The 26,634-nt window shown below is 35.7% G+C and overlaps 1 protein-coding gene across 5 annotated transcripts in view; it reads right to left on the reverse strand.

Annotated features, from left to right (window-relative positions):
• Positions 1 to 26,634, reverse strand: part of Syne2 (spectrin repeat containing nuclear envelope protein 2) — a 336,103-nt gene that overhangs the window by 208,566 nt on the left and 100,903 nt on the right. For 4 of the 5 annotated variants that reach the window (XM_077109147.1, XM_076850387.2, XM_077109145.1 and 1 more), the window contains exons 9-21: positions 24,918 to 25,018; positions 22,596 to 22,697; positions 19,435 to 19,572; positions 14,006 to 14,170; positions 13,290 to 13,402; positions 11,901 to 12,063; positions 10,534 to 10,612; positions 10,096 to 10,280; positions 8,603 to 8,767; positions 7,386 to 7,538; positions 5,473 to 5,646; positions 2,811 to 2,969; positions 2,345 to 2,518 (exon numbers count right to left, since the gene is read on the reverse strand). In XM_077109147.1, the coding sequence (XP_076965262.1) occupies positions 2,345 to 2,518; positions 2,811 to 2,969; positions 5,473 to 5,646; positions 7,386 to 7,538; positions 8,603 to 8,767; positions 10,096 to 10,280; positions 10,534 to 10,612; positions 11,901 to 12,063; positions 13,290 to 13,402; positions 14,006 to 14,170; positions 19,435 to 19,572; positions 22,596 to 22,697; positions 24,918 to 25,018 (1,871 nt within the window). The remainder of the gene's footprint in view (positions 1 to 2,344; positions 2,519 to 2,810; positions 2,970 to 5,472; positions 5,647 to 7,385; positions 7,539 to 8,602; positions 8,768 to 10,095; positions 10,281 to 10,533; positions 10,613 to 11,900; positions 12,064 to 13,289; positions 13,403 to 14,005; positions 14,171 to 19,434; positions 19,573 to 22,595; positions 22,698 to 24,917; positions 25,019 to 26,634) is intronic. The other variant, XM_077109148.1, reaches the window with a different exon arrangement.

The following is a 26,634-nucleotide window of genomic DNA, read 5'->3' on the forward strand; positions in this document are numbered from 1 at the left end:
GGCCTGCAGAACTAGTGAATGATAGAACAAAAAATGGGTTGAGACCTATTGCAGAAAACCCACAGGAGTGAGAAGCTGAAGAAATTCTGAAGTAGAAGGTAATTAGGCAGGTTAGGAATTTGCTTATTTATTCACTACACTTTGTTAAGAGCCTGCTGTAGACATGGCACAACACTGACTCCAGGACCCTTCTCCAAGGCTTCTTTGATTATTACTCCATTTAGAACCTGGGCAACACCCTAACTCCTAAATGCTAGCAGAAACCTCATTGCACTGTCAGGGCAGTGGGAGAAACCACGGGTCTCAGGGCAAAACTTGGCAGAGGACAGATTTTTTTTTTTTTTAAGTGAATGTTTGTTTATTTTTCCTCCTATATTTTAGTATTAAATAATATATGCTATGTCTTGTGAATACATATTCCTGAAACAAGATCTCTCTTGGCACATAAATATATAAGCTTTTTAAAAATTTGTCCTTCTTAGCTTAATATGACAGTAGAGTGTATTTGTACATATTATACATACATGGAGTATAACTTCCCATTTTTGTGGTTGTACATGACATGGAGTTACACTGGTCATGTATTTATATATGAACATAGGAAAGTTATGTCCTACTGTCTTTCCTTCCCTCTCCCTTCCTTTCATTCCCCTTTATCTAATCCAGTGAACTTTATCCTCACTGCCCCCCACCACTCACCCCAGGCCTTAATCATGTGTTAGAATCCACATATCAGAGAGAACGTTCGACCTTTGGTTTGGGGGTACTGGCTTATTTCACTAGCATGCTATTTTCCAGTTCCACTCATTTACCAGCAAAGGATGGATGTTGTTTCTGGTAAGAACAAGTATCCACTTTACTAAATGCCAGAGGCAAAAAGGGCAAAACCTTGGCCTCAAATTCTGAAAGGAAGATGGTAAGGGAGAAGAAAATGGTATAAGAACTGACACTTCCAATTCTTCTCCCTGGTAGAGAAGGGGTATAGAAAACTCTTCTTTTATTCTTCTCCATTTGCTTGGTAGACCATATCTGCCCTCCCTCTTGGGAGGAGGAAAAGAAATCCTCACACTCTTTCTCCTCCCCACCCCCAGTCCCTCTCTAATCTCTTAACAGTGTGGTTCTGTCTGGCTGAAGGCAGACAGAAGGTGGCTGATACAGAGTCCAAGACTAACACCTGCAGGAGTCAGCCCATCAGCAATTTCAGTGGATAGGAGAACCCCAGGAATGACTTATAAAAGCACTGACTCATAAGCAGTCTAGTAGGTGGCAGGCTGGTGGCTGGCCAAGTGCACAGAGTACAAGATCAAGCAAGAGAAGGCTTTCAAGATGGGAGAGAAAACTGAGAGCAAAGTCCAGTATGGTTAGCAATACAGGAGGCCAAACTAAGGTTAAGGCCCAGAAGAGAGATGGAGGCCAGAATGAGAATGAAGAGAGGCTCCTGTGAGGGCATCTTTTCCAACAAAGAGTGGGAACACTAGGACTGGGGTTATTGCCTGACTGTATCTTCATCTCCCCCACAATGCCAGTATCCAATTTTTAGTATTCAATAAGTGTGTTCAATGCTGAATAAATGAATGAACAAAAATACATGTATTCCCCCACCTCCTTAGTGTATCCAAAGGTAAGGACCTTGTTTTTTCTTGCACCCCCACAAACACCTCCACGGCATTAAGAATAGCAAGTTTCTGGTTTGGTTACATCTTTAGATGTCACCATTACCTGCAAAACCTGGGAGAAAAAAATCAAACTGGAAAAAGCAGCATTATGGGGTCTTTAACTTATATGTAAGTATGTATCCATGAATAACTTCTAACCAAGCCTTTTAATAATATTAGTATTCATAGAATTGTAACTGTGCAAAATACCTTTATATGTCTTATTTTCATTAAAAGCCTCCCAATGAGTCTAGGGCTAAAATTATTATGCCCATTTTACAAATTTAAAAGAACAAAATGAAACAGAAATTAAAGTCTTGCTCAACATCAGAATCAACTGTGCTCTTTACATTAGATCACCTGGTACATCCAAAGACTCTTGGATAAAATTTGAATTAAAATATTCTTCATTTGAATGCTTCTTTTTATTAGCCTCAGGGGAACAACATGTAATACTGGGAAATTTAAAAATTACAATAGCTTTAGGCTGGGGATGTAGCTCAGTTGGTATAGTACTTGCCTCGCAGGCACAAGGCCCTGGGTTCAATCCCCAGCACCACAAAAAAAAAAAGTAAAATTAAGATAGCTTTACTTTTTACAAGCAAGGGAACATCTTGACTTCAAATGAGATAGGTAGCTAATGATCTAATGATAAATATCCTACTAATGATGGTTGAGAAGATTCCTACCTTATATTTTGAAATGAGTCCACGGGGGCTCTGTCTTTGCCCAAGTAACTGTTCAGCTCTCACAATGTAAGATTCCAATTCCATCTGGGACTCTTTTACCTTCTGCTTGGCATCCAATTCTTGTGAAATATCCGTTGAGTTCTTCAACACTGCAATTAATTTTACCACAGTGATCTGTAAAGGCAAAAAAAAAAAAAATCAAATTAACACTTGGTCCAACTTCTTGGTAAATTTGTAAGTTAATAAAAATTTTCTTTGATTAGCAATTTACATTTTCCCACTAGATATAGGAATATCTAATTTTTTATATTTCTACTTTGCAGTACACTTTAAATTATAAAGAAAAGAAAGTGCAAAAGTGATATTTTACAAGATATTTACAAATTTCAGGGCCAGCCCACCCTTTACCCACTGACCACCTGGTTTTAAAGAATAAATTCACTAATTAGGGAATATTAAGAGAGACCTGGACTTTCTCATTCGCTTCTTGAATCTTTGCCTGAAGTCCAGTTGTGAGAACGTGCTGGAGGGACTCCTGGCTTGAAATATTCTGAACATCCATTTGTAAAGTATCTTCAGTTCTGGCCAGAAGCTCTTCATACATCGAGCCTCTGGCAATAAGATGCTATTAAAACAAATTGAAGAAAGCTTCACATTGCATGTTACATATTAACCATTAACAACCACATCAGGAAATTGTGTAATATATAAAAGAACAATTAATCCACAGAATCACAAATTTAGCAAATATAATGAAAGATAATCAAATCTTACATATCAATAAAGAACTACAAAATAAAATAACCAGAAACCACTTTCAGCTCTCCCAAGTTAACGAAACTTAAGAATTTTCAATTACAACTCAAGGATTGTGTAGGGTATGACAAAATAGAAATTATGTTGCACAATATCAACTATGTAAATGCTGATCTTCTTGATCTTAAGGTAGTGAACAGAACAGAAGGATAAAGCAAAGTTCCTGTCTCTCTATCCCCTCCCTTAGTTGTCATTTGTCAATCATTCAGATATTTGTTTTTTAACATATTTCTTTTATGTTCATTATGTCCCAAAAACTGCTAGGTTTGATGCAGGTTGAAGACAAAAGAGTTATTTTTTAAATCCTATGGATATTTTTCTATGAATATAAAACCACAAAATATAAAAATGCAACTTTGCTTTAAAAACACAAATAGGTCTGGGAATGTGGCTTAGTGGTAGAATGTTTGCCTAGCATGCATGAAACCCTGGCTTCAATCCCCCAGCATCACAATTAAAAAAAAAAAAAAAAGTTTAAAGTAAAATCCCATTATTCACATGGTTTGGCAAGTTGATTTCTCACTTTAGAATATATTTTGATCAAACAGCTAGGTGCAGTGGCACATGCCTGTAATACCAGCGACTCGGGAGGCCGAGCAGGAAGATCACAAGTTCAAAGCCAGCCTCGGCAAAAGTGCAGCACTAAGCAATTCAGTGAGACCCTATCTCTAAAGAAAATACAAAATAGGGCTGGGGATGTGGCTCAGTGGTTTCGTGCCCCTGAGTTCAATTCCTAGTAACCCCCCTTAAAAAAAGAAAAAAGAAATATTTTGATCCCATATTTACTTAATTCTTTATGCACGTAAGTATATTTCAGTGTGATTATATCTTCACTGTTTATAATAGGGATCATTGTTATGCTTTGAAAATATTTTAAAACTAATTTTTGAAATAAAATTTATTTTAAATATTTGATTTCATAGAATATTTATTTTATTTAAAATATTAAATATTTTATTTAAGTATGTATTTTAAGTATTTAATTTCTACCTCTTTTCTTTCACTTGAATAAATTTCAGATGACTAAATAAGTAAGAATAAAAAATAAAATTAGAAAAGCACTGGCAGAGGAAATAAGTTTTTTGGTTTTGGGGTTTTGTTTTTGTTTTTGTTTTTTTGGTACTAGGGATTGAATCCAGGGGATTTTTACCACCGAGCCACATTGTCAGCCCTTTTCATGTTTTATTTTGAGATAGGGTCTCAATAAATTGCTGAAGCTGGCCTTTAACTGGAAATCCCCCTGCCTCAGCCTCCCAAGTCACTGGGATTATGGCATGGGCCACTCTGGCCAGCTGAAATAAGTTCTTTTAATTTTTTTTAATATATAGTATTTTCAAAGCAACAAAAGCTATCACTCTTATGAACAATAAAACACCAGATGTTGAAATATATACCTTTCATAAATGGAGATTTAGAATATAAATAAATGCTCCTTTACTCCAGGAACTACCTATCTTATCCCAACTTGTGACATGCTTCATGAATTTTATAGCTGAGCTAAAACTCAATAAACTTCAATTATAACTTCTTTCCCAGGAGAACTAAGTAATATTGAAACATACTCTTGCTTCATTGCTTTTCAATGACTCAAAAGCTTTAGAATCAGGATGGAATGGAGTTCTACCATCCGTCACGCTTCCCACGTCAAGTCATGAGGGGAAAGTGGCTTTTTCAGTGGAGAATTGAGTATACAGCCTTACATCCTACTGCACTGAGCTGCATGCAAGAATGAATGCACTCATCTCCTTACTGTCCTCTGATGCGAAAGAATACATATACATAAGTATTATAATGTAATCGATATGTAATATTATATTTACACACACACACCAATGATTGAACCCAGGGGCACTGGGTTCAATGCCATCTGATACACATCTAACCACTGATACACATCTCCAGTCCTTTTTAAAAAAAAAAAAAAATTATTTTGAGACAGGGCCTCCCTAAGTTGCTTAGGGCCTTACTAAATTGCTGAGGCTGGCTTTGAACTCACGAACCTCCTGCCTCAGCCTCCTGAGCTGCTGAGATTACAGGTGTGTGCCACCACACCCAGGGCAAAAGAATATTTTCATCTCATTGTATACCTGGAAAAACTAGTCTAAGAACCAAAGCTCAGAGGTATTTCAAGCAAAATCAGAGCAGATGATTCAGGGATTAAAATTCATGCATTGTTAAAAACCCAATAAAGAAAAATAAAACTTTTGAAAGCTCATTATTATTTACTTTGAAACTTTTCATTTCATATAAAATGTAAGTCCATATAAATCTCCAACCATGAAAACACCCTCTTAATACTTTTACACTCATACCTGCAAAGATTTTTCTATGGTACTATCCATAACATCTTGATGTTTTGGAAGATCCAAAATGGACTTGGTTTCTGCCTCCCACACCTCCACTTGTCCAATGAGTTTTTCAACCTCTTCAGCCACTTTTAGGTGTTCTGTGGATTCTTCATGGTCTTTTTCATGTTCTTCCACAGCCTACAATATTCAAAATTATCACTGAGAAAATGTCATTATAAATGCATTATAAAACCACCTTCCACTTAAGAGTTACACCCCTTTCTAGAAGAGTGCTAATTCAATGAACAGTCATGGGTCACTTAACAATGGGGACACATGCCGTGAAACACAGCAGTGGGTGATGTTGTCATTGTGTGAACATCACAGAGTGAACATACTTAGGCAAACCTAGGTGGTATAGCTCCTACACGCCTAGGCCTCAGAGTATGGCCACTGTTCGTGTATTTGGTCTGTCAGTGACTGATATATCACTTATTATGTAACATCTGATTGTATTTTAATGATATAAGGACTGGTTTAGACAATGATAATAGTACTTTATGAAAGTATATATCATTTTACAAATTAAAGGTTTCTTCACCTACATTATTATAATTATAATATCATTCCTGTTAAATAGTATTATCTCTATTTTACAGATAGTTAAAGTTTAGAAAATTAGACTTCAAAAATACGTTTCTAAAACTCATAAACAATTTAATTATTAAACACAGCTATTATTAACAGTAGTTGTTAAATGCCAGAGACTAAGAATCAAATTTTTAATAATCAAATCTTTTTCTTAAGTATATTCTCTCAGTATGCGATAGGTTGATATGTTACAGTTTTACAAGACAAATCCAATGCAAAGTTGATTTTAATCAGGTTACATTTTAAATGCTTTGAAGACTATGGTATTTTAAAGCATATTGGACAAAAATCAGATCTTTTCAGATTTCCTCTCATTACACATTCTTTTTTGTTTGTTTTATTTTTTTACAGTGCTGAGGATCAAACTCAGGACTTTCCACATGCTCGGCCTGATCTGGCATTCTTATTTATTTATTTATTTACATTTTTTGGTGGAGCTACGGGTTGAGCCCAGGGCCTCGTGCATGCTGAAGGCTCTATCGCTGAACCACACACCCCCAGTCCCTGATTAGGCATTCTCATGGTTGGAAACCCCAAACATCCACCATGGCAACTGGCCAAAGCACACTGAAATTCTTAGGTAAAGCCGTATAAAGCTCTTCTGCAGGAGGCACATGTCTAAAACCACAGGTATTTCATCTTCCATGTGTATGATTTTTAATATATTTACTTGTGTTTTTTTCTATATTCTTACCTATAATCTGCAGTCCTCCAGATTATCCACAAAACAAGATCCATTATGCTTTCTCTCATTTTACAGAAAGGAAGCAAGATTACAAGGCGATTGGGGGATGCCCTCTAGTTAAACCATTTTTGAGTACTAGTCAGAAGTCATCGAAAGAGATTTTTCAACTCAAGTTTTACACCACTCAGAAGCCATGTGTGGGGCTGGGGTTGTAGCTCAGCGGTAGAGCGCTTGCTTAGCATGTGGGAGGCACTAGTTTTAATCCTAAGCACCGAATAAAATTAAATAAACAAATAGAGGTACTGTGTCCGTCTACATCTAAAAAAATTTAAAAAAATAAAAAAAAAGAAGCCCTGTGTGCTTCTGCATGACTGTGGAAATGCACGAGGATTAAGAGACCTGCATTCCTTGCATGCTAGCAAAAGCTTCATGACAGAAACAACCTCCCTGATTTTCTAGAAAATGATCACATGGTAACTACTATCTAGTAATCCATACATTTACCACTGTTTCAACAATATGGTGTCATTAAAAGAAAAACAGCAAAGTTAAACTATTCCTATCTGCAAAATGAAATATACAAAGTATATAATCCTGTTACCTTTATATTCCGATTATAATTTTCAGGAAATCCTACTGACATATTCTTTGAAAAATCAACAGTTGATTTTTCTTCTTCTTTAGGTAATAGAATATTTCTAGAATTGTCAAGAGTGGGCTGATCCTGTTTTTTTGAAAGTGGCAATTTCATTTCCTATAAAAGATTAATTTTGTGAAAAAATTTTAATGCTATTGTATTTTTTATACATTTATTTTATTTATTTTTATGTGGTGCTGAGGATTGACTCCAGTACCTCACACATGCTAGGCAAAAGCTCTACTAATGAGCTACAACCGCAGTCCATAATTTCGTGAAATTTAGTGCACATATTTTTATTTGTATGCTGACATATGCTGTAAACAATAGGTGGGGATAATATAGCCAAATATATCTTTAGGATTTATCAATCAGCAACAATGTTATAAAATGAGAATTCCTCAGGGGGGGGGAAAAAGAAAACCACCCACATGTCATATAAAAATAAGAGAAAGAATAATTTAGATTAAAATCATTTATTGTAACTTTGCTTTTATGAGGCACTGTAACCAAATATAAACAAAGCCCAGAGTGTATTCTTGAGGAACTTGAAATCTAACAGGCAACATAATGCTTACACTATTCTTTAATGGTAAATGAATTTCCAATAGAAAGCAATATCTTAGGAATGGTTAAAGATAAAGTTCTCTTAGGTGTACACCCAAGAGAAATGAAAACAGGTGTCCACACAAGCATGTGCAAATGTTCAAAGCTACACTATATCGAACAGCTCACAAAGTAGAAAGAATTCAAATGTACATCAACTGATGAGTGCCTAAATAAAATGTGATGCATCCATACAATAGACTGGTGTTTGCCAATAAAAAGAAATTAAGTGCATATAGATATATCACATTATAAAGTGATGATCTCTGAAAATACCATATCAAGAAATAAGCTTGTCACAAGAGACCACACACCATATGATTCCATTTATGTGAAATGTCCACAACAATAGAAGAAAAGTAGTGTCGTGGGTACCGAAGGCTGGGAGGGTTAGCTGGCAGTGTGGAGTGATTGCTAGTGGGCGCACGGTTTCTTTATGAAACTGATCATGGTGATGGCTGCACAGCCCTGTGAACACGCTGAACAATACTGAGTGACACACTTTAAATGAGTGATTTATATGTGGTGTGAATTATATCTCAATAAAAAGGTTACCAAAAAAGGAAAGAACTTACAAGTGGAGTTTTTGTAATAAACTTTCTCCATCTTTTATTCAGCCTTCTCAGTTCTTTAGAAACAGATGATCCAACTTCATCATTGCTGACTTCAATTAAGAAACTTCCCACTTCGTTTAAAGTGGTGTGTTCTACATTCCACTGGGCAAGTGTCTCAAAGGGAACCTACAATAACATATAAGCCACATACATATCCAATGGTACAACACTTGTCTTTCTATCACCTATAATAAATCTTTACCAAGGCTAACGTGAAGCAGAAGTCAGTCTGGAGGTCTCTGCAGAGACCAGGACTCTCCCCACAGGGAATTCACTCAGTCCTGTTGCTCCGGCTCTTCGTGTTTAATTGCTATTTGGCAGGTACAGGTACCTGTTCTCCCTCCTGGTCCTGGGCCTTTAGGAAGCATCTGCTCTAATTTTCTGAGTGGCTGATGAGCTTACAGCAGAGGTTACCAAACTCATTCAATTCACGAAGCCCTCTAGGTTTCAGTGATTTTTTTTCATAGAATCTCTAGGCCAAGGAATTACTTAATAGTTCCCATTTTTAAGTTGTCAGGTCCAACAACTTAGAAGTAGCATGGTGTCCAAGAGATAGATGCTGTTAAATCTCCCTCAAAATGTAAAGTGTCCTGTAAGATCTCTTTCGCAGCCCAGGGCATCTCATTAGAGCTTGGGAATTTCAGGCTCATGAGTGCTATTTTTCTCAGAGTTATGTACATTTTTAATAGAGGATCTTTAAAAACAGAGCAACTGTTAGAAGTCAAAGATACAAACTTCTAGTACCAATGTGAGTGACAGGGAGTGGTGGCTCACAAACCCCTAGAGTGCTCTTTTTTTGCACTCATACACTTAACACAAATTTTACCTCCAAACAAATAGCCTATTTCCCATTAAGTATTTCGGTTTCCAATTGGAAAATGTTTCATCTGAATGGCTATCTAGTTCCATTTACAAAGAGGAGCACAGATTAAAGAAAGAAACACTACCTCAGATAGTCATAAAGGAAATCATTACAGGATTAGCAAGTGAAAGCAATAATAAATTACATTCACATTTCTTCCACACCTTTCCCCATCAGCCTTTTGATTGTGCTCCTCTAGAAACTTAGGAAAATTTTAGAGGTAAAGCTTTCAACCAGATCGAAAAGTATAACTTTAAAAACCACATTTTAGTTTAAATGTGTCTATAAGCCATCTGGTACTGCAAGCATTTTCTTTCTTACATAAATGCTTAGTAATGTCTCCTAAAAGTATACCATGTATATAAGTTATACCCTAATAAAGCTGTGCATTTGTGTGCACATGTGTGTAAAACCTATAATGTGGATAAAGCATCCTTTTGATCATTATATTAGGAATAAACTAAACTCTTTCCAAGACCTTAGAGAATTTTCCAAAAGACAAAGAATCTCTAGATTCTAATCGTTGGATTAAAAACAAGAGTCTCCAAATAAAACTTAAAAAGTAAAGAAGGTGTCATTAGACTGCAAATACCTCTTTAACTTGTTTCTTTGTCTCCTCAAAACCAGCCTTCAGTAAGCGAAGGTTCTCCTCATAAGTAGCCCAACAGGCCAGAACTTTTTCTAGAGTGGACTTCACATTATATATATTTTTTCTGTACATAGAAATATTACTTTCCATCACCATATATTGTTCATTAATATTTTCACGTTCTCCAGCTACAATATTACCAAAACAAGAAAATAATCTTAGAAAATAGCATTTTTGTTAATAAAACTCCTCAGAAAACTATCTACACATCAATTGAGAGTATTGTTCTCCAACAATACTAAAAGTGAAAGCAAGAATTTTCCAAAGAAATCATGCATCTAAAACTAATTTCCAACTCATTAAAGAATAAAGAAAGCAAATATGAAATGTGATATATTTAAGTGGTAATCATTTCATTAAAAAGTAACTGAACTACTTTACCTAAATTTTTATAAATTTCTTCACATTTTTGAAAAGCAGTATCAAGTTGAGCTATGAACTCTTTTTCTTCAATAAAATTCTGGGGGAAAAAACACATATTGACAGTTTTCACTTTTAAAAATTTGCTAAGAAATTGATAATGTTGACAGAACACATAGTTGTTAAGATTTCTATCATACTTTAATACTACATATTCCAATTGAAGATGAAGGGCAGTTCATGAAGAAGAACAGGTGAGATATAGGAGGCCTAAGTATGACCTGTAAGTATGACAATATGACCCCTGAGAACATTTATCTTAACTGGGGTGATGTGTTCTACAATGGTTTTCCTCCTATGGGAAAAGGCAAGCTAATTATTTACAGTAATTCCAAAGTCTCCTACTTCTAATACTTTATTAATACTGCATAATTGCAACAATTGATCTTATTTCATATGTTTTATTAATGTTGAGTAAGTTTTTATTAGATACATTAGCTTTTGTTACAGATATATTCTCATCCAACACACAAGAAACATTTGAAAAATGATCATTAACTAAATTCTGCCTTAGAAAAATACTGAGTATTTACTGTACACTTATTATGTGCCAGTGAGGTACTATGACTTCTTAAATAGAAAAAAATAAAAATTTGAAGAAGGCTAAAAAGGTACGATATTAAAAATCTAGTCTAATTGAGAATGATGCTTCTTGTTTGGGGACAAAGTGTTTCAATTAACATTTTTAAATAAATTTCTCATCAATTTTTGCATTGAAATTTATAATCTTGGATTTTTCTTTTCTTCCTGCCTCCTTTCCAAAAATGGAAACAGAAAGAAGGATAAGGACCAACTGTAGAGGTGACAGGTCTATGATGCTTCATGGACATACTTATGTTTAAATCACTTGAAACAGTTTCCCCTATAAACCGGAAGAGCTAAAGCCACAAGAAAAGTATCCCAAGACAAAACTGAAAAATGTATGGTTTTTTTCTACTATTAGAACTTGAAATACTAAGACTAAAATATTCTAAAGAAAATTTAATTGTTGAATGGCATCATGAATTGGGAAAGAAAAAACATAAAACAAAATTTCAAATCAATGATTGAAGGAGTTTTGAGTGGAAAAAAACACTGAAACCTGGTAGGTTAATTGTCCTGGTTAACTCAATCTTATAAATGATGCTGTTTTATGTTTCTTACCCTTTCTGTGCCTGTTATTTGACTACCTACAATTCTTTTCTCTAGGCGATATCAAAGCTAACATGAGCAACCAACAGAACCTTGTCCCAAATCTTCAGTTAATGGGAAATTAAGCCAACGAAAAATGCAAACTCAGCACCCAGCCATGGGAAAACAGTTGTCCAAGACAGAATAAAGCAGCTTACATGCCAGTCTTCCAGCAATAATTCCACAGATTCTTTCTTTCCAAATTTTATGTTCCAAAAATCCAATTTTGGTTTCACTTCATCTAGCAAGCCAAGAACTGAGCACTTATAGTAGTGAAATTCTAGAAGTAGAATGAAATTGTTCCCTAAAGTGTTGTTCACTCTGAAAAAAAAATTGCACATTTTTGAAATTAATATTATTGACAAAATGTGAGAAATCCATATTGGCATTTTAAAAAACACTGAGGCCTTAACCTTCTTTTATTTATTTATTTGTTTATTGGTACCGGGGATTGAACTCAGGAGCACTCCACCACTGAGCCACATCCCCAGCCCTATTTCATATTTTATTTAGAGACAGGGTCTCCCTGAGTTGCTTAGTGCCTCACTTTTGCACAGGCTGGCTTTGAACTCGCGATCCTCCTACCTCAGCCTCCTGAGCTGAGGCATGTACATAGGAAGTACATAGGCATGTACCTCCGTGCTGGGCAAACCTTATCTTTTATAAACACATGGAACTCACATGTATTCTAAACTTTTTATTTTTTATTTTTATTTTTTAATGTAAAACAAATATTATAGCAAGATATGAAATAAACCTTTTTGAGCTATAAATAAATAAGTCAATACATACATACATACAACTACTAGAACATTTTCTGAAGAGATTATTCTTCATTGAGAAATCCTGTAATGAAATATTGATCTACAAAAAAATCCTACTACATTTGAGAACTTCTTTATAATTAAACACAACTACAATTTAAAAGTTTACATATTAAAACAGCTTTCATTACCAAGGCTAACAACCCTCTCGTTCTAATAAATTGCTTATGAATAATGAGAAAAGAGAAGACGATGGATACAACCACCCATTAAATAATTTCCATATCAACAGGGTTGTACAGTTTATCAAGTGCTTTCCTATACTTCTTCCCTCGGTCCATATCCTCCTGAGACATGGACAGGGAGATTATCATTATCCTGTATTTACGAACCAGAAGGCAAGCTCCAAAAACACACAGCTCACACCGGAGTATTCTACCATTCAAAAAAAGGATGTTAGCGTGATAGAATGTGACTATTACAAAAAATTGAAGGCACTGTTATCAAGATTTAAAGAGAGGGGCTTGGGTTGTGGCTCAGTGGTAGAGTGCTCGCCTAGCACGTGCAAGGCCCTGGATTCGATCCTCAGCACCACATAAAAACAAATTAATTAATTAAAGGTATTGTGTCCAACTACAACTAAAAAGTAAATATTAAAAAAAAGATTTAAAGAGAACACTTGTAAAAATTATCTAAATATCTACATTCCTGTGGTCCCATGGCATCATGCTATGTCTCTCCCATGAACAGTCCCAGCAGTTATGTAACGGTAGTGCTACGAACCGTCTCTTCATCTCCTCCAGGGTGTTAAGGGGAACCAATGGCAAATGTTCTTCGTCTTTATTTTCAAAAGCCATGAGAATACTCGAATGGTAGTCAGATCTGTCCATCAGACTCTGAAAAGAGATTTAACATGACATGAATTAGACTTACTGCCAAACCCTGCAATGGGTGCGTTCCTCTCACTCACGGTATGTCTTTTTTCAAAAAGGTCATAAAGCCCCTTTCATTTTATCCAAGATTTTATGAGTACATATTTTTAACATAAAAGTTTTAAATTGCAACATTTCACAAGAGAAGCAGGCTGCCATTTCTTTGGTAAAACCATAATCAATTTTTTCTTCTTGTCTGGTGTGTTTTCCATTCCTTCGGGAGCTCAAATGCAATTATTAATCTCACACATCAAATTTCATGCCATTTTAGTAACAACCTAACCTTCCTCATTTTAAGTAAGTCGTCTTCTGTCCATAGCCTTCCCCCCGCCCCTCAGACCTTACAGTTGCTTTAGAACTCCTTATTCTGGATTCTTATTGAACAAGCCCATGGTCATGAACATGAAAGCATCTTCTGGATCCCTGGATCCCTGAAATCCTAGGGAATCACTCCACGGTGCTCAATCACCCATTGGCTGCTCTTGGACAGAATCTTCTAGGACAGAATCTTCCTCAAGAACCTAATATAGTCCTGATTTTTCTGCATTTTTCTTTTGCTTTTCTAACCTTGAATAAAGTCATTTTCTCTTCTGTCTGAGCCATGGCTTCGGAGTAATTCTGCGAAGTTGGTAACTGCTCCTCCATGAGTTCCTTGACCTCCTGAAGCCATGCTTCAATTTCACAGAGGGGCCAGGGCAAGGCATCATTCAGGTTTGTTTTCCATGCATTAATCTAAAAATAAAGGAAGATGTCCTTCAGCAGAACTTTTCTAACGTATTTCTTCACCTAGAGTACGTTTAATTCTTCAAAGTGCCTGTGAAAGCCAAGACTGATAAATGTCATTTGTTAGTCAAGACAATTTGGGAGGGGCTGGGGTTGTGGCTCAGCAGTAGAGCGCTTGCCTAGCATTTGCGAGGCCCTGGGTTCAATCCTCAGTACCACATAAAAGTAAATAAATAAAATAAAGGTGTTGTGTCCAACTACAACTAAAAAATAAATATTAAAAAAGACAATCTTTATCAATGGATAAACATCTTAGTCCCAAATATCATTAGCTACTTGCTGATGAGGAATATAATTCATTCAAAGGCTGTAGGAAAAGAAGGCACAAGAAGGAGAAAGGTTTAGATAAATCTATATTAAGTTATATGGAAAAATACTGAAATATTAAAAGCCCTCCTCTAAGCAGGGATGGTCTTAATCAAGGACTACCATTTGGAATGTTGTATGACCTTATGTTTCTCTGATATTACAATCACACTTTTCATAGATTCATAGATGATTTTTCTCCCTAGTCCTAGCCACATGTTCACCCTAGAATACCGTATCTCCTGATATCTGCCCTTCGTCACACCCTTCACAATCCAGGCACACCTCTTCCTTCCTCAGCCTTCCCACCACTCCCTGCATGCACACATGAGTCACACAAACCCTGACAGCTTGTTTCTCTAAACACGCAAAGCAGTGGCTTTCTCTGCTCCTTCTGCCTGGGTTTTCTTCCCTTCTAAGTATTATCAAAAGCCACTCACTCACACAGTTACTTATTCACTCATCAGCAAACATTTATAAACAACCCATTAGGAAAGAGTAGGGTATAAAACTATAGAAGGCTTCTAGAGTGCAAAGGGGACATGTGGTGGCCACATCTCATGGAGTGCTGGGCAGCAGTTAGGAACAAATCAGATGCCTATATGGTGACCTGGGGGTGCCTTAAATACACTGTATTCAAAAATAAAAGAAATTATGTACAACCTCAGATTACACAATTTAAAAATACACACTTACGTAAAAATCAATGTGTATGCTGCAAAAACCTCTAAAACAAAATGATATACACTAAATACCTCAAAATGATGACCCAGGGAGAAATAGGAATGGAAAAGAAAGTGTGAGTATAAAAGGAAATAAGCACATAATAAAACACACACACACAAAAAAAAAAAAAAAAAACAAGAGCAGGGCCTTGCCCAGACTGGTGCCATGCACAAATGGATGGGTAGAGCAGAACACAACCCTCGCACCACATCAGAGTCAATCCGACAAATAAAACCACAGCTCTTGACTCAACCAGCTATCACGGGAAGCAGATAGGTATATGGTTACAATGAAAAGTGGCAGGTGATGTGACCAAGCCAGCTAGAGGAGCTAAAGGTGGGGGGTGTGGAAGAATACTGGACTGATGACTGGATTTTTTATTTTTTATTTTTTTATTTTTTTATAGTACTGAGAATCAAACCCACAGCTTTGTATAGGCAAGTCCAGCACTGGTCCACCACTGAGCTACCCTCCAGCCATGACCACTGGAATTCTCCAGCACAATAAAAATCCATCTCCAAGGCCATCTCCTTTCCTGACTGTGGCTTTTTACCCATATCCTTCATTATTGCTTTTTAGTGGCTTTCTCCTCTCAAAGACACCACTCTCAAGATCAAGCACAAGTCACACTTTGTTTCACTCAAAGTAACTGCCACTAATGAAAATGTGAGTGTTGAGTCTGTATTTCCTCTTTCTGTGATCTAGTTCTACTGAACTATTCTCAGAGTTAAGTTGTTTTTACTTAGAGGGGAAAGTGGGCAAAGTCCACATATTACATGATATTCACTTCATTATTACTTTATTCAAAAACATTTGTTGGGTGTTCATTATTTGCGAAGCAAATATGTAAAAGACTTTTCACCAACTACTCAGGTATACAAAATGAGTACAGGTGGGGATGTAGTTCAATGGTAGAGTGATTGCCTAGCACGTACAAGGCCCTGAATTCCATGCCCAATACAGGAAAAAAAAGACAAAGTTAGGCTCCTCTACTGAGGCAGCATACAATGAAAGCACTGAATTTTACAGGAGTTTTCACTTTGTCTTTTTTATTTTTTTGCCTTCCAAGTTTATTGTCTCAAAAAGCATACAGCAAAGGCAATTCTACAGTGTTAAATCACTGAGTATATGCCATTAAATCTCCAGTTGGAAATGAAGAATCAAAATTTTAATATAAAAAATCAGCTAGGAATGGAGACCAGGGCCTCACACCTACTAGGCAAAGGCTCTACCACTGAGCTACATCCCCAGCCCCAGCATGTTTTTCTATTGTATCTAATTATTTGTGCATTTTCCAAGAAATAAAAACAAACTAGGAAATTGAAAAATCTTTGAGTTAGAGGCTAAGAAGGATAGGTCTAATTCAATTGTAATTCTTTGCATAACTAAAAGAAAACTGCATATATATATATATATATATATATATATATATATATATTTTTTTTTTTTTTTTAAATGAAACCAAACTTGTGCTTTTTACTTAGGGTCACATTGAAAATATTTATATAGTAGTCAAAAGAAGAAAAACAGAGGCAGGCAATGTTTATTTTTTCATTCCTTTCCTTTCTCACTTAACATAGAAAACAGGTTCCACACTTCCTTTCTCAGACAATTACTTTTGAATTTGGTTGAAAATTTATATAAGATCTTATCAGATCAAAAATAAAACTTTTTTTCCCTACAGCAGGCTTAAAATGAAACCATTACTAGGAAGCTTTAAGATAACCCTGTTCTCAAACTACTGAATCAAAAAACTGGATGATACTAAGTTTTATACACCTGATGGCTTCAAAATCAGCACATCTCATTTTGCCACACTGAGAAATAAACTGCAGTCTGCTTGAATAAGAATAGAATTTTCAGATACTATCAATTTGTAGCACTTAATCTTGCAAAATAATTCTTTTGGTGATTTTGCTCATTATCTCAGATATTTTTTTTTTTCCAAATCATATTCTGAGTACTTAGGCCAGGTCTCTGTGTCCTGGAACAGGCTGAACTGTACAAACACTCTCTTCTTCATTGACTTTTATTAAGAACCTGTCACAGGCAGCTCTTGTCCCTTCACAAGAGTCAGGTTCAAAGTTGAGGACAGTACAATGAGCCTACCCCCTTGAAGGTAGGATTCCTGGAAGTGCACTTCTTTTCAAATTTAGATCCTCAGAAAGGATGGCTCTTTAAGCCAGGGGACAACTATTTAAGTCAACATATGGTGTGGAAAACATATTCAGAAAACAGGCCGGCCCTTCTGATAGCTAAGCAGAAATCAGCAAACATCTGCTATTCAAAGCCAGAGTAATAAATTTGACTTTGTGGGCCATATAGTCTTTCCGAAAATTCATTAAAAATCATTTCATTATCAATTTAAAATAAGTGGATTTTATAATATGTAAATTATACCTCAATAAAATTGTTTTGTAACAATGAAGGCAAAATAAAGACATTTAGAGATTAAAGAAATCTGTCACTGCACTATAAGATTAAAGTAAAGATTTTAGGCATAAGGAAAATGGCCTCAATGGAAACTAAAATCTGTAGAAGGAATTAGAAAGAGTAGACATCAAGATAAATATGAAAGATTAATTCCTCTTAAAATAATATCATTTAAAACATATGGTTGTTTGAGGCAAGGAAATTATAACATGGCATTGGGAGCTTTAAAATATGTTTATGCCACATATATGATACACATGTCAAACATGCATTTATATGTAGAACAACTAACTATAAGATAAAGAATAGAAGGCAAGTGAATCAGTTTGATGGCAAGAATTTTATGTGTTAAAAGAAGTTGTATAATAACTAAGGAATTATACAATTCTACCAGACTGCAAAAAGTGTGGAATGTATAAGATGATTCTTAGAACAATTACTAAAAACATGATGGAAAGAGGTAGAATGAAAAAGTCATGGACAAATTAAAATAGAATTCTACAACAACAATAACCCTAACAATTCAAAAGAAGACAAGAAGGAAGAAATGGAGATACAAACAAACAAGGAATTAACAAAACAAAAAGTCAAATGGTGTACCTAATTAAACCATAGCAACAATTACATTAAGTGTAAATGGACTAGACACTCTAATTAAAAGGCAGGTTTTCAGAGTGGATAAGAAAGTGAGATCCAATTCTGTGCTAACAGAATTGGAGATGCTCTGTCAATACAAAAACTGAAAGAGGTTAAAAGTAAATGAAGAAAAGAGATGTGCCATATAAACAGTTGGCATCAGAAGACTAGAATGACCCCATTCCTATTAGAATAAGTAGACTGAAAAAAAAAAAAATACAATGGTATTACTAAAGATAAACCGAGGTATTTCATAATGGTAAAAGTATCAATTAATTAGGAAGCCACAACAATCATAATTGTGTATATACCTAACAAAGTTTTTAAATGCATAAAACAAAATTTGGCAGAATTAAAAAGAGATTTCTAGGGGCTGCAGTTGTGGCTCAGTGGTAGAGTACTTGCCTAGCATGTATGAGGTACTTAATTTGATCTTCAATACAACATAAAAATAAATAAAATAAAGGTATTGTGTGTATATATATATATATATATTTTTTTTTTTAAGAGAGATTTCTACAAATTTTAATATCTCTTGGCAGTTGGGATAACAACTGAACAAATTGCCAGTCTGAATAACACTACAGTTGATATTTATAGACTTACATGCAATAATTGCAGAATACACATTCTTTTCAAATGCATATATACCATAATCAGGGCCAGAAATCAAGTCTTAATAAATTTACAAGGATGAAAATCATACAGATAGATTCAGACTTAACACACATATATCCATCCTTACACATAATTTCTGGGTTTGTCCCTAACCCTTTCAAGCATCTACCGATATTGACACATGATGGTATAGAAGCTACAGGTCAACCAAATCATCTATTGTGTGGCAAAATAGGTATAATCTACCATGGTAAACCAAAAATAGTAAGAATATAACATTGGATAAGTTTGCATTTAAACACAATGCAAATTCTTATTTAAATCCAACTACTCTCCAAATGATGCTATGGAAAAAAATATAATATTATCCCATTTTCTGATGAAGCATCTATCCTGTGTTTTATAGAATTCTTCATGAGAGTCTACAGTAAAGTCTTCATTCAACAAAACAAAGATGCCCATGAAAATGTTCTTCAGACCAACATAACAGTAACCTTTTGGTTGATGCCATCCCAGGCTTCTCTCAACTGTAATTCATCTTCATTCAATTCCTGCTGATCCCTTTTTAGTGACAGTACTTCCAGAAAGCGTACTTTTTCTTCATTGAATAACTCCATATAGGACGTCAGGCTCTATAATTAGAAGAATATTTTAAAGGCTGAAACAGTTAATTCACTTTATAAAATGTAATATGCTCTTTAAAGACCTGTACCTAAAGATTATATTTAAATTTAGCTTAGATAAAGGTAAAATCCCTGACCCCAGGAGCTGCTCTCTGACCTGGTTTCTTTCTTCAGTGCATCCTGATAATTTGGGTACCAGCCAAATGAGTCTTGGCTTGTGACCTGTGTGGACAATGTTGGATGCCTGCTGGAATAGAACATCCAGTTCTATGGGACAGATCATGACGCCACATGCAAAATGTGAATTGGTTTGTCCTCCCAAATATGGGTTCACAACAAAATAAGAACAAGTACATGTGAGAATTATATCACAGTGGTTGTCATGCACAAATGATTTTCAAAGTGTTTGTAATTAACTCAACCTGAACCAATTCTTCCAAATTCATTTTACGTAGACCAAAAAAAAAAAAAAAAAACACTTTCTCCCTGCCACCCCACATTCAATTAACAAAGCTTTTCTTGGTTCACATTTGTGTGAAGAGTGTTTAACAGTTATCCATTTTGTCAGATGCAGTGGCACACCCCTGTAATCCCAGTGACTCAGGAAGCTGAGGCAAAAGGATCACAAGTTCAAGGCCAATATGAGCAAGTTAGCAAGACCCTATCTCAAAATAAAAAAATAAAAAGGGCTGATGATGTAGTTCAGTGGTAGAGTACTCCTGTGTTTAATTCCCAGCACTGAAGGCAAAAAAAGAGTTATTAATTCTATAAATATTATTTATAGAATTACTGATTATTTCTAATTGAATTTTATATGAGATGGGACTGGTGGCACATTCTTTTAGTCCAGCTGCTCAGGAGGTGAGATGGGAGGATTGTTTGAGCCCAAGAGTTCAACATAGTGAGACTCTGCATCAGGAAAAAAAAACAAAAAACTATGCACAAACCAAGGGATAATTAATTTATTTAACTTCTTTCTGATAATTAGTAACTCCATGAAGCCCTTTTATTTAGAAAACATGAATCTATTATACATTCCTAAATCAAAGATGTGTGCCTGAACGATACACTTCCATTGAACACTGAGCATTTGGTCAACAAGAAGAATCTTAGACCAGAGCTAAGAAGCACAAGACTTCTATACTGCTTCAACCAAAGGAAGATGAGAAAGTCTTGTCTCTTCTTTCCCCGATGGCTTCAATGAAAACAATGGTATGGTCACAGATCACACACCTGTTGAGTATTAGAGTTGTGGAGGCTGGATTCACCCATCTCCCTCACCTCACAGATTCACCCATCTCCCTCACCTGTGAGGACACATGAATAACATCCCAGCTTATCCAGAACAGAGAGATGGTAGGAAACACAGAACTGCATAGACAAGGGACTCTAAGAAATGGGACTCAGACACCTTCACCTTGGCTCCTTCAAGATTCTATAATGAGAACAAACGCTTCTAATCATAGTGACCAGGAGCCCTGAGGAGGCCGAGTCAGAAGGATGAAAGTTCCAGGCTAAGTCTGGCAGGGCAACTCTGGAGGGTGAGGGAGAAGGATAAGTCGTTCAAAGCCAGCCTCAGCAATTTCACAAGTCCCTCAGCAATTTGGTGAGAACTTGTCTCAAAATAAAATGGCTTAGCCAGGAATGGTGGTATACACTAGGAATCCCAGCTACTTGGGAGGCTGAAGAAAGACGAAAACTAGTTCAAAGCCCACTATCTCACTGTAAAAATTAATGGGGGTGGGGCTGGGGATATAGCTCCATTGGTAGAGTGCTTGCCTGGAATGCACAAAGCCCTGGAATGCACAAAAAAAATAAAGAAAGAAAAATAATGAGGACTCAGAAGTGGCTTAGTGGTAAAGCACCCCTGGGTTAAATCCCTAGTACCACAAACAGAAAAAAAAAATAAAAAAGGATGGGATGTTGCTCATGGCAGAGCCCCTCTGGGTTCAATCCCAGTACTGGAAAAAAAAAAAAAATCTACAATGAATACCCACTTACCCTGGAACAGCAACAGGATATAAAAAGAGCAAGAAGTTTAAAGCTACACTCTAATAAAACCCTACTCCTACCCTTTAGTAGCTACATAACCTTAGATAAGTCATTTACTCTCTCCCAACCTTATTATCTTCATCTATCAAACTGAAATAACAACACCAAACTCAGCAAGATGTCTTAACCTGTAAAGTACTTATTAGCAAGGTGCCTGGCACATAGCAATACTCAATATATGGTGATAATGATGAAAGTTATCATTAGGTCTGGGGATATAGCCCTGTGGCAAAGCACTGTAGCACACACAAGGTCCTAGATTTAATCCTTAGCACCAAAAAGAAATAATAATAATAATAGTTGTCATTATTTCCCAAAGGACTCCTTGGTTGAGGCTGTATTAGAATTCTGGGATGCCCCATTGCTCATTTCCTGATTTTTCCTTTCATTCAATATTCATAATAAAAAAGCATGTTCTGGGGCTGGGGTTGTGGCTCAGCGGTGGAGCCCTCCTCTAGCACATGCAAGGCACTGGGTTCGATCCTCAGCACCAAATAAAAATAAATAAATAAAACAAAGGTATTATGTCTAACTACAGCTAAGAAAAAACTTTTTTTTTTTTTCAAAAAAGCATGTTCTGCTATAAACCAGGGATTGGAGAACTTTCATTGTAAGGGGCAAGACAGTAAAGATGGCTTTATGGGCCAGATGGTCTCTTTTGCAGCCACTCAACTCGTGTTGTAGTAGAACCTTGCTGCAAAGTACTCCAAGTACCAGCGCCATCCACAATAGCAGGGACTTTGCTGGAAATGCAAAATCCCTGCCCCAGAACTACTGAATCTAAAAATGCATTTAAACAAGATTGCACTGTGATTCATATGCACATTAAAGTTTCAGAAGCACTATCCTATTATTCAGCCCTGAAACCTGGAGTTGATTTAGTATTTAAATATTTAACTTAGAGTTTTCTAAAAAGGTATTTACTATTCTTCCCTAAAAGAGTAAACTACATACAAATAGGTATTTAAAGTCACACTTACATGATACTTTTTAAAGTAGGTCTTGCCTTCTGACTCCTTCAGTGCCTCCTGTAGCTTTTTCTCTTGCAGAGTTAGCCAGGCCATAGCGTCTTTTACCTTGCTCTGTAATTTACACACACACACATACACATTTAAGCTCTCCCCTAAATAGACTTGACGACCTTTTGTGTCAACAATAAAATTAACACCTTGAAACATCAGTGAAATAATGTCATCATAACACTCCAATGACTCAGTGCCAAAGAATAATTTTGCTTATTCATACAACACCTTAAATTTTAAAATAGATTGAAACTAACATCTAAACATCAGAATGTACTTAAAAAAAAAAAAAAAAGAGAAGCAAGCAATGCCCCTCTGTTTTTGGCCCATGCATTTCTATTATTCAATTTCAGAGAACATTATCCCAAATCACTGCTTTATAGTAGGCATTTTAGAAGAGTGCTTTCCAATTAATCTAAATAGGGAAGAACTCAAGAGATGTTCACTTCCTGAGAAAAGCACTGGCATCAAAAATATCTTGAACGTTTTAAAGGTCCTAAAATAACTCTACTAAAAGTTTTGATGGTGCTATCACATGGAAGTGAGCAAAAATTATTCTTTTCTTAGATTCAATTCTTGCTTAGGTGGTAGCTTGCTTATATTTGGAAGCAGACTTTAATGCTAGAGGATAAAGCAGAAGTCACACCTTATTTCTAATTTTTTTTTTAAACTTCATTTGAGTTTTATCTAGTAGGCAAGAGTGGGGTTTTTTTGCATTTAATTTCATGGACAGTTGAATTTTTCATTTTATTTTTTTAATATGAAAATTAATTAGAAAAGAGTAGCTCCTCAGCAGGTCAGAAACAAGTGAACTGAGTTAGAAGCCGAGCCTCAGCTTGAGCCTCCAGAGTCAGCAACAATCTGGCTCCTTGCCTCAAACACCACAGCTGGAAAAACAGAGGCCCAGTTTGTCAAATAAAATGTATGTAAACACATCTGAGAAAGGAATTTGAAATAAATTTGAAAATAATATTCATGAACATTTCACTGACTTCCCAGCACTCGTGTATCTTCACAGAATCAGAATAAGAATCAGAATAAGGGCTTCTTTTCAGCTCAGTGATTTTTATGAAATTTCTACCCACACTGTGTAACAGACTGAAAGTAAAAGGGAAATACTGAATAATCAAATGGTACTCTACTAGTATTTCAAGAATATCTCAACAAACAAGGATCAAAGGTAGAACACAATGCTTCCATTTATACAAATTACACAGTTCCATTTACATGAAGCTAAAACAGAGGCAAAATGGAAATGTGCTAAAATTAGATGATGATGATAATGGTTGCATTATCATGTAAATACTCCAAAAAACATGGTACCATACACTTTAAATAATTGTATTTTATGGTGTATGAATTTTATATCAATAAAGTGAATAAAAGTTATAATACACAAAAATTCAAATAACTCCAAAATTGTTTAAAACCTAGCTCCATTTAATTTGTCCCAATAAAGCAATAAATAAAATGAAATGTAGATTAACAATTAATTTCTTTATTTAGGTGCCAAGGACTAAATCCAGGGGCATTTAAACACTGGGCAACATCCCCAGACCTTTTTATGTTTTTATTTTGTGACAAGGTCTCACTAAGTTACTTAAGGCCTTACTAAATTGCTGATAAGGCTGGCCTCAAACTTGTGAACTTCTGCCTCAGCCTCCCAAGTTGCTGGGATTACAGGCATGTGCCACCACACCTGGCTAAAATTCATTTTTAGGTAATTCAGTAAAGCTTAAGAAGTTATCACTTTTACCTTAGGAAAAAAAGGATAGAAAAACGAATTACAGTGAAAGAAATTAGAATACTGGCTGTCTGGGATGAATAATAAGACAAGAGGCACAATGGAATGTTGTAGGTAACATTGTTTCACATCATAATGGTTTACAAGGGTATATGCATTTGTCAAAACCAACTGATCTAAACCAGGCATAGTGGCGCACACATGTAATCCCAGCAGCCTGGGAGGTTGAGGCAGGAGGACTGCAAGTTCAATGTCAGCCTCAGCAATTTATAGAGGCCCTAAACAACTTGGCGAGACCCTGTCTCAAAATGGAAAAAAAAAATTTTCTTTTTTTTTTTTTTTTGCTTTAAATTAAAGAGCTGGGATGTGACTCAGTGGTTGAGCATCCTGGGTGAATCCCTGATACAAAAAAAAAAAAAAAAAAATCACTGATCTATATAATTAAATTCTGTATGAAAATCATAGCCCAATTTTTAAAAATTAAACCAGTAGTCATATATAACAAAATGACTTCATTTATAGTGATAAAGACATACCTGAGTCATATCTCCAGTCCGAGAAGCATCCTTGGAATATTGCAGAAACTGTGCCACATAGGTCATGATTGACTTTTCATCGGGGTTAACAACATCCACGTCTGCAAGATATACCACACTATCAATTAGCTGTAGATGTTAATTTACTATAATGAATACTCAAGTGCAAGCTATGCCACAGCCTATGCCATTGGGTTCACAGGCTCTTGAACTAAAGTAGCTGAGTAACCATGCAATCTCTGCTCATTCAACCTTGCTCCAACATTGTGCACAGGGCTTATATCTAGGGCCACATCTGTGCAATTCTGGCATGGGTATGTACACAGCCTCAGTCTCCTAGTTACAAAGTTTCTATGATGCTATATGTGTGAGGCCATAAGTATTCAAGAAGGTAGAGAGAAGAAAATTAAAGCATTTCCCTTTCTAGAGACATGGTGCAGAAATTCCCCCATGTTGTATTAAAGAAGTCCCTTGCAAAATAAGTTCGAAAAACAGGGACTTCCCAGAGAGTCAAAATGGTTTTAAATTGTTTAAGTGCAGGACTTCTCCAGGAATATAATAAATCAAGTGAATCATAAAATCACAAAGAAAGAGATTCAATTTGCCATAGACAAAACACTTCATTTGGGGATGTGTCTTTGTTACCAAAACAACTAATATGTCATACTGAAAAGGAAATCCTCTCTACTTATTAATTCAGTTAAATTCAATGCAACACATAGAGAGCTAACAAAGGCGGTAAAAGGCAGGAGCTACAAAGGTGTATCAGGTACAGTCCTTGCCCTTAGGGACCTTATGATTCATCCCTTTGTTCATTCAACAAGTAGATGCTAGATGCTCTCAGGCACTGTCTGCCCCTCAAGGTGTTGATGGCTAGGAGAAAAATAAATGACAGATATAACACACTAGGATGTTTTAGTGAGCCTGTTCACTAGGCCCAAAGAGTGCTATAAGTCAGCTAAAGGAGAAAGTAAATTTAATCCATGAACAAATAATATCACACAAGGCAGTAAGCATATAAAAGCTATCAATAAAAACTTGGGGCTGAGGTTTCAATATAGGAAGGATTCCTAAGAGTCGAGTTATTCTGTTTTCGATGGAAGAGGTGTAAATATCAAGAGATGCATAAAATAATGATACTGGCTTGACTAAATATCCTTTTTTAGACTTCTCATTTTATATGAAGCCATGATGCATGAAGATTAAATAGTTTAACAAAATTGTGTCAGAGGACAGGTCCCTTAATCAAATATGACTACGATGTTTGGTTTGCATAAATAGTCATAATGCATCTCACATTTTTGAGCTACTATTTAAACTACAATAAATTGTGGGCAATCATTCATACAGAGGAAATTTGTTTCTTTTTTTAATATTTATCTTTTAGTTGTAGTTGGACACAATACCTTCATTTTATTTATTTATTTTTATGTGGTGCTGAGGATCGAACCCAGGGCCTCAAACATGCTAGGTGAGCGCTCTACCGCTGAGCCACAACTCCAGCCCAGGAAATTTTTATTATATTGCCTGTTCTATTAATTGCCTAATTATTTGCACATACTAAAATAGAAAAAAAATACAACCATTAAAGAGGATAAGGCAGGAGGAACACTAAGCCCAGAAGTTCAAGGACAGGTACACAACAAACACAGAAAGACCCCAGCTCCAAAAGAGAAAGAGAGAGAGAGAGAAATTTTCATCCTAAGAGTGAAGATTT

This window comes from Callospermophilus lateralis, chromosome 3, assembly GCF_048772815.1.
Source record: "Callospermophilus lateralis isolate mCalLat2 chromosome 3, mCalLat2.hap1, whole genome shotgun sequence".
NCBI lineage: Eukaryota > Metazoa > Chordata > Mammalia > Rodentia > Sciuridae > Callospermophilus > Callospermophilus lateralis.